At 33.3% G+C, this 12,941-nt stretch overlaps 1 protein-coding gene across 1 annotated transcript; it reads left to right on the top strand.

Annotated features, from left to right (window-relative positions):
* The first annotated feature begins 1,962 nt into the window (after window positions 1-1,962).
* Window positions 1,963-5,802, top strand: LOC139862788 (methylsterol monooxygenase 1-1). The gene is made up of 5 exons (XM_071851418.1): window positions 1,963-2,376; window positions 3,142-3,464; window positions 4,371-4,518; window positions 5,186-5,218; window positions 5,517-5,802. Exons 1-5 carry the CDS (start codon window positions 2,047-2,049, stop codon window positions 5,592-5,594), a joined length of 912 nt encoding a protein of 303 aa, XP_071707519.1. The 5' UTR covers window positions 1,963-2,046; the 3' UTR covers window positions 5,595-5,802.
* The last annotated feature ends 7,139 nt before the right edge of the window (window positions 5,803-12,941 follow it).

Below are 12,941 nucleotides of genomic sequence, written 5' to 3'. Positions count from 1 at the left end.
AAGGACACATATTGGCAATTCGTAAAATTTCGCTACTATAAGGGCGAATTAGAAGCTCGCGGATAATAAAGTGCTCAAGCCTCTCTTGCTCGATCAGAGAAAGTGTGGGCTTAACATTCAGTCGCGCGTCGGTAGCTTCTGTGTGCCATGCGCGAATATTTCGAAAGGCAAAAGGGATGAAGGAATCGTCAATATAGAAGAATGAATTTTTCCATTTCTTACGGACGTCGGCCTTCAGATGTTCCATAAAGTTAACCCTATCATTAAAAGCGTACCAACTTTGTTGGCTTTTACGGTAAGAAAACACGTATTTAAATAGTGCTAGCGTAGGAGGAAAATTGTAGAAATTACAGATCATCTCAAAAAGTGTGATGCGGCAAACGCTATATGGATGTAACTGACCAATGCCAATATTAAAATGGCTAAGAACTGCTATGAAAAACGGAGTCGAAGGGTAGCGCAAATTCCCTTCCAACATAATCTGTCGATACACGGTAACCTTATCGGCAACACGGTGTCGGCGCGCTGACCAGAAAGAGGCGCTAAAGGGTTAAGATCGCCCAAAGGGGGATACCAATATGCCAATAGCGCAATCCGGCGCTCTGTCATAATAGACCTAATACCCCCGCAATTCGAAGGCTCGCCAGTAGAGGAAGATGCCATCTATTAACAATATAATCAAAATACCGTAAGCAAAAGAAACTAAACACGCGCTAACCTGAGGAAAGTTAATGTCGAAACCAAAGAAGCAAAGAGAATTGAGCCGAGAAGATTTGCGCAAGATCGAAGAAGGCAAAGAAGAGTAAAAATATGAAGAGGGGGTAATGAGGTATTTATAGGAGAGTAAAAACACGGAATACATCCCAAGGGAAGTTGAAAAAAGGGCGGTTAAAAAATGAACGGCGGAGGTGGAGCCACGTGTCAAAAAAAAGGAAAGCAAGAAATACAAGGTAACAAAATGCGGCTGAAGTGACAGCACGGTCACTGTAGCAGACTGACAAGCGCCGCCTGAATTGCCTTGCATTTAATGCAGCAGGACAAAAGCATTATTTAAATGAAAACAAGCGAAAAGCAAGGATGCTCGGCGCAAGTTAAGAAGGCGGTGGCCATAAGTTGAGTTCAACACCAAGCGCAATCCTTGCGCATAACATTGAACTGGGGGGACTTAATGATACGCATACCTGATTAGCTCGTGTAGCGCATCAAACCGCATCACCAGATGAGCCATGCATGACGCACGCTGAAAGGATGAGCGCTCAAAGTCCCTAATCCGCGCGGATCCTTCGTAAGCGCCAAGGTGACGTATACATGTCAGGCGATGCTGTAGCTGGCAGAGGGCATCTGGTAGACAAGAATCAGGTCCGACAAAACACTTTTTACTTTTGTCGGTCCAGCTCACTCGAGGATGTACTATTTGCAGGCCATGATCCTTTTAAGCCTTATTACGTGGCGATAGAAGACAAAAATGATCGCCCTATATATAACGGACTTATTCCACAAGGTAAGGGGATTCCACTTTTGGGATTTACACACATACTATTTTGAGTATTAAAGTACGAACTAGCTGCGCTATCTATATAGCGCGATTATACCCGCACTACCGGACTTATAGCATTCCACTAGACACTCTTGATATACATGTAACGTTCTATGAACATAAACCCTACAACTCAGCGCGAGCCATCATTAACCGGACAACTCGTCGATGGTGGGTCTATGTTTAACCACCCCCGCTGAGATGTTCATCTTGCAAGGGGTTATTCACGGTACTCCAGACCGGAGAGTTAAACTCAGTTGACCCTTAAATTCCTCTTCTTTGATGTCAAGCATGGACTCAACCGACCCGAATATTCTTGATCAATAATAGTATATCAATGATTCAAAGGTAATATCCGTGGGTAATTTGCTTAAATGCCATCCTTACACCTCCTATTTTATTTCCCCCCAATTCAGTCAATCGGAAAAAAACAAAAGAATACACACACACACTCATCAAATATCTCTAGTTAACGTCGCCACTGATCCCCAAATTTCCCCCACCCCAAAATGCTGCCGTACGCAACCATACACGACGCCGAAGCCGCCATCAACCGATCACTAACCACCGCTGAAACCTTGTGGTTCAATTACTCCGCTAACAAATCCGATTACTTTCTTTATTGTCACAACATTCTCTTTTTATTTCTCGTTTTCACTCTCGTTCCTTTATTTTACGTTTTCATTGAACTCTTATTCTCAAATTACATAATCGATTACAAAATTCAACCTAAAGTCAATAACTCGTTTGCCGATAATATCAGCTGCTACTTAGATGTAATGCGTATGTTCATTCTCGTCGTTGGTCCACTTCAACTCGTTTCGTATCCTTCGATTAAAGTAAGTTTTTACAATTAGGTTTTGTTCTTACTGTTTTATATTTTATTTTGGACTTAATTGCAGAGTTTTACTTTTCAGATGAGTATAATTTCATGTGTGATTGACCTGATTTTCGACCTTTTTTGTGATTGTTATTGCTTGAATGTTATACTTGATTAGATTTAGCTGAATTAGGTTGTAGTATAACCTCAAATTCGAATAACATTATTACGCGTAATGTGGAATTTAATCTGAGTGATTTTCACCACTGAACTATTGGTTGAGTGGTAAAAAGCATAAGTGGGTTTTGTGCCAGTATCCTTGAAAAAATAGGTGCATGTTCAAATTCTGAGTTAGTTTTCTCCAAGGTTGTGCCTCTGGTATCGTTCACTCTGTACAGGCCAAGCAGTTAACCTAAAACATTCCGGTTACGCTTTGCAAGATGGATGCGAGGAGTTTCTCCCTAACGGATGATGGGAGGAGTTTCTCCCTAACGGATGATGGGTGTCAAATGAGATGATTCGATGCCAAAATAAAAAATTTCTGAGTGATTTTCGAGTAGCTATTATGTTACATTTCAATGTTTCAAGTTATTTGATTGGTTGAATGTTAATTCTCTAAATTCCAGAAATAAATATATGTTTTAATTGTCTAAAAGACATGAAAAATAGTTAGGTAATGAGTTTATTGAATTACTTTTCTCTGGTTGCAAATGATTGATAATATCTTACTTTCACTTTAAAGATTTATAGTAATATTGACTAAATTTTAAATTTACTTTTGTAGATGATTGGCATTAGGACAAGCTTGCCTTTACCATCACTAATGGAGATCGTTTCTCAGTTATTTGTTTATTTTCTTGTTGAGGATTTCACAAATTATTGGATTCATAGATTTTTGCATGGAAAGTGGGGGTATGAAAACATTCATAAGGTTCATCATGAATACACAGCGCCAATAGGATACGCAGCACCATACGCGCACTGGGCTGAGGTATTGATTCTTGGGATCCCATCGTTTCTGGGGCCCGCCATGGTTCCAGGTCACATGATTACATTCTGGTTGTGGATTGCTTTGAGGCAGATTGAGGCCATTGAGACCCACAGTGGGTAAGTAAGCATGCTTATTTATATAAAATTTAACTTTATATAACTGTATTTAATTAGTTGTGTGTGATTACTGCTCACTTTTGTACTGTCTTATCTGATGAAATGATGATTGGTAATGGATTGAACTTAGGCCTGATTGACAGTATTGTGATAATAAGTAATGATTTGACTTTTATCGTTATGGAAAATGATCGAAATACTTTTTTCCTATCCCAACCCCACTTATCATTTATTTTTCCCTATTTGTGGTGCGTGTTTTGATTTCTATATCTTTTTTGATACTTTTGTGATGCACTCCAAGGACAAACACATCATGAGAGGTCTATTTACATAAAGCTACTATGAAATATTACCTAGAAAAAGAAAGCAAAACACATTTTTTGTTATCAATCACTATTTCCTTGCTTTTTAGGAATTTCAGATTTCGTTCCATGTGTATACCTACTGCTAAAACAATTTAATGTATTGAAATTTCCCAAAATAGGACGTACTTGTAAGTTTATATTATCGAACATAGGCGGGTCATTTTATTAGTTTGTTGGTTTACTATCATCTTCATATATCATTTTCATATATATAGTAAGTTTGAAGTACTACCTATCGAATATTGATAAGTTAGAACGAACATATGAGATAGATACATTTGCTTTTTCATTATTGTTAGTAAGTTAGAAATTATAAATAACTATAAAAGGTAAAAAAAATTGTGAAATAACAGAAAAAGAGAAACACGTAATGGTCATACTACACTAACTGCATCCTATTAGATCCAGATTTTACATGAGCAAGTTGTAAACATCGACAATATGAATATATGATCAACACCAAAATAGGTAAGATTGTTATGGTTTCTATTTGTTTGATGTCTTTTTGCCTATAATATATATACATTTTGCATGTATGCAGGTATGATTTCCCTTGGACACTCACAAAGTTTATCCCTTTCTATGGTGGAGCTGATTATCACGATTATCATCATTATGTCGGAGGACAAAGCCAAAGCAATTTTGCGTCCGTATTCACTTACTGCGACTACATATATGGAACAGACAAGGTATTGTACTCTTTCTTCTGTTTATTTTTTAAACTACTGTTGTTCAGTGTTGTAAACGACGTCCGTTGCGATGCCCGTTGCGACGTTTTGGTGACTAGCACATCTTGACCCCATCCCGTCGTCTAATAAGTCAGTCAAATGCGGGAAAGGTTGGGTCAACGCCGGTCAAAGTCTAAAATTCGGTTAAAATCGTTCAAAAGTCGGTCAATTCGAGTAAAATTGACGTAGTGTTACTTTTCTGTATTATATCAACGAAGGTTTTTTGGTTTTAAAATATGTGTATATATATATTTACATATATAAAAGTCAATGTCCGTCTCGACCCCTGTCTCGACGTTTTAAGGTCCCGGCTTCGTTTCACGTATTTTTCAACCTTGCTGTTGTTGCTACATAGCGAATCCAGGATTATAACCAAATGGGGTCCAAAATATTATTTTTAAAGCTAATTATATTTGTAGGGTACTTTGGTGGTTGTTTACCTCCAAAAAAACCATAAATTTAAAAAATGTTGGGGTCCTATAGTTAAATTCAGTGGTGTCATATACAATTTGAAGAGTATGTATAAAAAATATCGAAAGTAGTGGGGTCAAAGGCCCCACACCTTCAAGGGTAGACTTGCCTCTGGCTACATATAATTTATTAATGTCGTGTTTATTTATGTCATCAGGGCTACCGATACCAGAAGAAAGTCTTACGACAGGTAAAGATGCAGATTACCTATTTTTCAACATCATTGATTAATATTGATTACTGTATTATATTGTTATATATATACACACTGTTTAATAATGACCAAAGATAATCATACGAACATAATATCATCACTTTTTTAGACAAACGTAGCTACCAAAACAGTGAAAACCTAGAAAGGAGGTTGTTGTAATTCTCATAAGACGGGGAAAGTACATCTTTCCTTCTTTTGATTGTGAATAAAAACGCTCACTATTACTGATCACTCTAGTATGTATAACAATAATTTTTGTGTGTGTATGATTTAGTTAAAAGATGGGCTGAAAAGTGACGGAAAACAGAATGGTGGATCGCATGTTTCTGTACAAGATATTAAATCTGAGTAGTCATGGATAAGACTGGTATACCGCTTAACTGTTTTACTCTAAGTGTGGGTTATTTATTAAAATTAGCTTCCCTCTTTGTGTTTAGGTTTGTAAACTTTGATTTGTGCTAGTTTTTGAACCTAAATATCCATAGTTTGACAATCATTTCTGCATCTTGGTCAATTTGTACCTTATTTTCTATCTTTTTATTTCTAGGCTCGTGTACCATTAGATGTTCATATTTCCTGGTTAGACTGTTTTTAACCCTGACTGTAAGGTGGGGGTCAACTTGTGTACTTTTTGGTGAAAAATTAGGTTTTTGACTGTGCCGTGGTAATGTCATGAAGTGAAATAAATAAAGGTGAGTGAAATTTTTGATGGGTGATGTAGTAAAATATGATCGGAACTTGGGTGATAATAATTAAAAAAAGAAATGAGGTTTTGAGTTTGTGATTGGGTATTAAAAATCTAATGGGCACGTCGGATAATTGATTAACGCTTTTAAGCGTTAGATGATGCAGCAGCTGACTAGCTTACGCCTGGTTAATACAAGTCTTCTCAGTTTATTTTTCTAAAGGCCAGTTTATTATTGATCTATTATTTATCCAAGTGATACTCTTCTTTCTAAAAACGCAACAGAAACACTACTAGAATTAGCAGTTTGTACAGAATGTGCAAATGCAAGTGTGACACAACTCTATTAGCACTTTAGTACAAAGATGTTTCATTCCTTTAAGAACAAAACTACAACATTTGACAATAGATGAATTTATATAACTCTCTACCTGTATCAACACTAAAGGATTATTAAGGTGTATAGTGCAATAAATAATTCCTACCATCGTGACCTTTAGTAACGAGAATAATAATACCAACAGTTTATGTACAATATGATCTTTAAACATTATATGTATGTATATATATATTTTTTAATTGTGGAGTAACATTTTTACAAGAGTAATTAGGCGATTTTTCTTTACGCATAACATATAGTGGCGAGTCTATATACAAGTTCATGGAGTTACGAGTTCATTGAGTTACGGGCGATCGCTAGTTTAAAATTTTTTAGTAAAAAATACGCTTTAAATTGTAAATGACACCACTAAATATAATTGCATAACCCCGTATATTTTTCAAATTTATATTTTTCTTTTAGATTTTATAGGACACCACCAAATTTAACCACTCGGACCCCATATATTTTTCGAATTTTTAAGATTTTTTTTCTTCTTGTAAGCGAGAAAACCCTCATATGAACGAGCACATTGGTTCCCCCATAGAAGGTAAAATCTCGGGTAATCAAGCCCCCTGAGAGCGTGAGACCTGATACCGGGTGAATTGCGCATTATGTGCATCCTCTGATTTTTTTTTATTAAAAAAATAGTAATTTTATTAAACTCTCTTGCAAAAATGGAAATTTAACAAAATTGTTTAGCAAAATGGTAAAACCGAAGTTCCAAACTTCGGATTTGGCAAAACCGAAGTTTGGAACTTCAGATTTGGTCCTTTATTCCTTTACTAGGCTGACTGGACTATACGCGTGTCAAAACCGAAGTTCCAAACTTCGGTTTTGCTTTAAATTCCAGCTACCGATTTAACTGTTAACTTATCCCCATTTATTACCCTTAATCCGTTAAAAACCAAACTGGCGAATCACTATGTGCCACGTAGAAACCGAAGTTTCAAACTTCGGTTTTGGTCTGTATAAATCCGAAGTCTGATACTTCGATTTCTCACACACAATCACAATTCCAAAGTAAAAAAAAAAAAAAAAAAAAAATTCGAAGAAGCCTCCGATTTTCAACAAAAAAATGGCTCAAACGAATCAAGTTCGTGCTAGATCGGAGCCGATTGATAGTTCTCTATTGTTTTTACAAGCGGAAAGGAATCATAGATCATATGCAATTTTTACAAGAAGCTTGACGAGGACGTGTTAATCAAACCAAGAAGATCTGATTTGAGCTTTTGGCAGCATATTTCAGGGCTACAAAACGAAACAATTGATGAGAGGGTGCAGGTGTATCTTGATAATGTGGGGTTAGGTTTAGTTTGTAAATTGGGTAAACAAATACTCGATTGGCCACTTGTTACTGCTATGGTTGAAAGATGGCGCTCGGAGTCGCATACGTTTCATTTACCGATTGGTATAAAATCATTACCTTATATATATTAATTATTTATTTCATATATATATATTATATTCCTTATTAATTTAGTAAAGTATATATATTATTATATATTCGTAAATGAATCTCATTAATTTAGTCAAGTATATAATATATATATATATATATATATATATATATATATATATATATATATATATATATATATATATATATATATATATATATATATATATATATGGGCACGATCCATGGATAAGCTTAAAAGGAGTACAAACCGGATAAGCAAAATAAAATTTTTTTTTTTTGAATTTTTTTTACATTCATAAATCTGCATTAAAATGCACCTCTAATCAATTTTTTTCATAAAAAAAAGTTCAAAATCTTTCAAAAATCGATGATGAATGGTAAAATTAACCATTCATCGGGTTAATTTATCATTCATCTTGTTTACGATTAATGATAAAATTAATCAATGCTAAAAAAACCAGATGAATGGTTAAATTAACCATTCATCTGTTTTTTTATCATTCATCATAAACAGATGAATGGTTAAATTAACCATTCATCTGCTTTTTTTTAGCATTGATTAATTTTATCATTCATCGCGAACAAAAATGAATGATAAATTAACCAGATGAATGGTTAATTTTACCATTCATCATCAATTTTTACCATTCATCATCGATGTTTACCATTCATCATCGATTTTCGAACGATTTTGTTCAAAAACTTTTTAAAATTTTTTCGTTTTCTTCTATTTGCATATTAAAGGATCGTTTTTTTTTTTTTTAAATTTAAAATTTTACTTATCCAGTTTGTGCCCCATTTAGTGCTTATCCATGGATTGGTCCACTATATATATATATATATAAATTCGAATTATATATATAAATATGTATATACATACTATATTATTAATTTAGTAAATTATATATAAATAGATATTCCTTATTAATATAGTATATATATATATATATATATATATATATATATATATATATATATAATTCAAATTTATTTATATGTATATATATAATCCGAATATATATATATATATATATATATATATATATATATATATATATATATATATATATATATATATAATATATGTAGGAGAAGCAACTGTAACGTTGCAAGACGTTCAGGTTTTATGGGGTTTACTAATAGAAAGAGAGGTTGTATCCGGTATTTGGTATGAAAAGAATGATAGGGATTGGATACCGTTTGTCGTTACCTACTTAGGGATCGCCGTTGAAGATATTGGTGATAGGGGTATACAGAAAGAGAGGATATTACTTTCTGTTTTAATAGCGGAGTTGGCACAAAATGTTGGAGACACTATCGAGTCTCACCAACAGCGGGCTAGAATATACATTTTAGCTCTGATGGGCGGCGTTCTATTTTCTGATTCTAATGCGTACGATGTCCCTTTGAGTTTCTTGCATACCATCATTGACTTGTCACACCCCCAAATAGGGCCAGGGTATTTGTGACTTTTCAATATCATAACACAAGTGTACAAACGAGAACGGCTCTATATGAGACGTTTTATAAAATATTAATTGCATTGCAGCGGAAAATTTAATAAGGTTTTACATCTTTAATCCAATGACAAATGTCTAGATATTATATGATAAATAAAAATGATGGACTCCAATGCAGCAAGCAAAGCAGGCAATCATCAACAGCACAATAGCTAGCATCACAAAGCTAATTATAACCTGAGACAAAACATGCTTAAAACGTCAACACAAAGATTGAGTGAAATTCATAGGTTTATATTAATAATCAAGATTTTTAGACCACAAGATTTAGTTATAAAAATCCGATATAAATCATATATCAAAAATTAAAGTATATGCCATGAGTATAATATCGAACTAAACAATTAATACCCCATGGTACCGTCGTACCACGCTTTCATTATAATGTACCCCCTTAACAATCGGTCAATGGGTAGGGACGTTGCTCCCATAGCGCTACCATCAATAATTAAGTTTGCCAACTCAAATTCATGCAATTAACGATATTATCTAGCAGGGATTTAGCATGTAAAAATACAAGTATAAATAAAAGTTTAACAAAAAGTCTCATCCAGTTGCATATATAGTTTTTCAAGTTACTTGTGTCTAAATCGTAAAACATTTAAAAGCAAGCATGTGTCTCATCCCAAAGTATAAAAACAGTAAAAATTGGACTATGAAAATCACCTTAAATAGCACAGAAAAAGATGGATAATTCCATGAATGAAATGAACGAGAGTATATGACCAGGTCTTCAACCTAGAGATATATTGACTTAATCAGAAATTTGTTCATATGAAAAAATGAAAATCCTAAGTGAACTTAAGAGTTGTTTTACAAGTGTTTGCGTGTCCATCATAATCAAGTTTAGACCTTGTACAACTTACGCAAACCTCGGTGCTATCAAATAAGTCCGGAATGACCAGATGTAACCGGGGGCCAGGATTCTTTATCAGAAACTATGTCATGACATTCGAGATCCACAACCTTATCCCATAATGGCAACCTAGACAACATTCACTTACGACTGTAAGTAGCGATGAAGTTTGTATAAGTCGTACTTTCATCGGTATGATTATAGTATTCACTAGTCGGGTGTGTGTATAGGAATACAACACTTAGTTTAGTTACTTATACACATAATATAAGTTTAGTCTATATTTACTTATAAACTAGGCGTATTGCCCGTGCGTTGCACGAAGAGGGTAATGGTTGTTGTATTGCACTTGTAAGTGACATTGTTTGAATTGGACGTCGATGCAGGTACTGCATTATATTAAGGAGTTTATGTTACTCCCAAACGGACGATAATTGTGTAACCTGTGTTAAAGTGTTGATTACCCTCAAATATAGGCTATGTTTGGCAAAGAACTTTTAGGAGCTTTTTGGAGATTTTAGCTTTTACTTTTACCAAAAAGCTCCTAACTAATAATCTAGCTCCGTTTGGATTAACTAGCTTCTAGCTGTTAGGGTTGAGTAAAAGCTCTAAAAATAAACGCTCCTTACACAAGCGTTTATGAAAATTGAACTAGCTGTTTGGATGTAAATTACTCAAATACCCTCTGATTAATTTATAAATCAACACCCTTAAACAGCAGAACTTTACGTAAGGTTTTTCATAGGCTGCCCTATCAACAAGTCGATAACTTTTACTCAAGAATTATCTCGTCGATAAGCCATCTCTTTCACCTGTTATGCTCTATCAAACTTGAAGTTCATCTTTTTATGCATCAAACTCTGATTTTCTATTTGTTTCATTCTAATTTTTACGTATTAGCGATTTGTTATTACTCCGTATTATTTTTTTGTATGTTTATTATCTGGAAGTGTTGTACATGTTTATTCTGATCATGTTGTTTATTATATGTTGTTTATAATTGGTAAAGTAAACTGACATATTAAAGTAAATTCACATGCCTAATTTTCTATATGTTTGTTATCTATTTATCAGTTTGTTATATGTATGTTTGGACAAGATTGAAGTGCGTGAAATCTGAGCTTCATATATTCAACGAACTAAGGCACAAGAACTTCTATTGATGAGCTATTATTGAATACATTCAAAAATGGTGGTAGACTTTAAGAGTCCATTTTTGTCATTTTACTTATTTTATAACAGCTCCAGCTACTTTGCCAAACAATTAAATACATTTAAAAAGTTTCAGCTAAACTTTTTCAGCTAAACGCTTGCAGCTAAATGCTTGCAGCTAAACGCCTGCAGCTAAACGCTTGCAGCTTCCAGCTAGTTTTGCCAAACATACCCATAGTTTAGAAAGCAAAACGCAAACTACAAATGTAAACTCCAACCAAAAGCTACGGTTGTAAGGAAATATATGTGGAAGATAAAGAAATGTGAACCGACGGGAGTCGACTAAACAATATACACATATGTTGCAATTTACCGTAGTGGTTATTAACAAAAGTCGCTACACATACGCATACACATGATTAAACATAAAGAACTAATTTACTTTTGGAAGACACGTGATATAAATGTGGAATCAACCGAGTGATTATTAAGTTGGACCAAAGGGGCGTTCTTGTATAGGCATATAGCAATGTACCGTATAGGGAATTTGAACCATCTTCTCAATTTGACATCCAATTGAAAGCTGAACTCCACAGATCAGTTACTTTTGTTACATGCAGGAGTAACAGTCAATTGTAATTCAATTATGATTCAATTGTAATTCAATTCGAACAACAGCAGTCAATTGAAGTTATAACGGACCATTGGAATATCCAATAAATGGGGTTATTGAACCATCGGCAGTGCCATCATTCCAGAAACAGAGGAAGAAGAAAGATAATGGGTTGGACGGCCGACGATGAATTGGAATTTAAGGATGCATAAATGAAACGTAAATGGAACTATTGTAGGAAGATGAAGGTAGTTCTCACCCATACGACTGGTTGTTTAGGAAGATGAACGTTTAAATTAAGTTAAGCCCATTTAGTTTAAATCAATTACTCCGTATTTAATTTAATAACGCCGGATTTAATTTTTTACTCCGTATTTAATTTAATTCCTCCATATTTTATTTCTTTAATTCGCTATAGGCATATACAATACGATTTTTTTTCCTTTGATTATTAAAATGGTTAATGATGCATAAAATTAAAATAATTTGTTTTACCTTTGATTATTAAAATAGATAATGGTGCTCATTTATTGACAATAGGAGTCAATCTTTAGTTATGTATAGATTCTATTATAAATATTAAATTATAGTTTTATTTTAATACTATGTTAAATTATTATTAATTTAATAAGTATTTAATTCTTAATTTAATGTTCATATATAAATATTTAATTATTATTTACTTTATCTTATTATCTAAAATAAATAAATAATAATAGATATTATATATTTATATTATCATTTGTAACCTTATTTAAAGGATAATTGTTAGTATAATAGTTTAATAATTAAATAATGTGCATAATTAGTTAGATAATTAATTTAAATAGCAGATAATCATAAGATTTCACATTCCATATTTAATTACTGATCACATAATTTTAATTATTATTATTTTATTAATAAATATATTATATATATCTTATATATATTGATATACATAGAATATACATTAATTCATTTTTAATTTCATTAAATACCCAAAAATTATATATATAAATTTTATAAACTTAGTTAAACATATTAATCAGTAGAAAAAAATTTATAAAAATAATTCTTATAAGTTTTTGT

This window comes from Rutidosis leptorrhynchoides, chromosome 1, assembly GCF_046630445.1.
Source record: "Rutidosis leptorrhynchoides isolate AG116_Rl617_1_P2 chromosome 1, CSIRO_AGI_Rlap_v1, whole genome shotgun sequence".
NCBI lineage: Eukaryota > Viridiplantae > Streptophyta > Magnoliopsida > Asterales > Asteraceae > Rutidosis > Rutidosis leptorrhynchoides.
Note: the sequence above shows the minus strand (reverse complement) of the source record. Positions and strands in the feature narration are given on the sequence as shown.

What these genes read in the sequence shown, in the direction of transcription:
- LOC139862788 (XM_071851418.1), top strand. Translation starts at nt 2,047, where the DNA reads ATGCTGCCGTACGCAACCATACACGACGCCGAAGCCGCCATCAACCGA. An exon ending in ACATATATGGAACAGACAAG is followed by an intron (nt 4,519 to 5,185) that starts GTATTGTACTCT and finishes TTATGTCATCAG; the next exon opens with GGCTACCGATACCAGAAGAA. An exon ending in AGAAGAAAGTCTTACGACAG is followed by an intron (nt 5,219 to 5,516) that starts GTAAAGATGCAG and finishes TGTATGATTTAG; the next exon opens with TTAAAAGATGGGCTGAAAAG.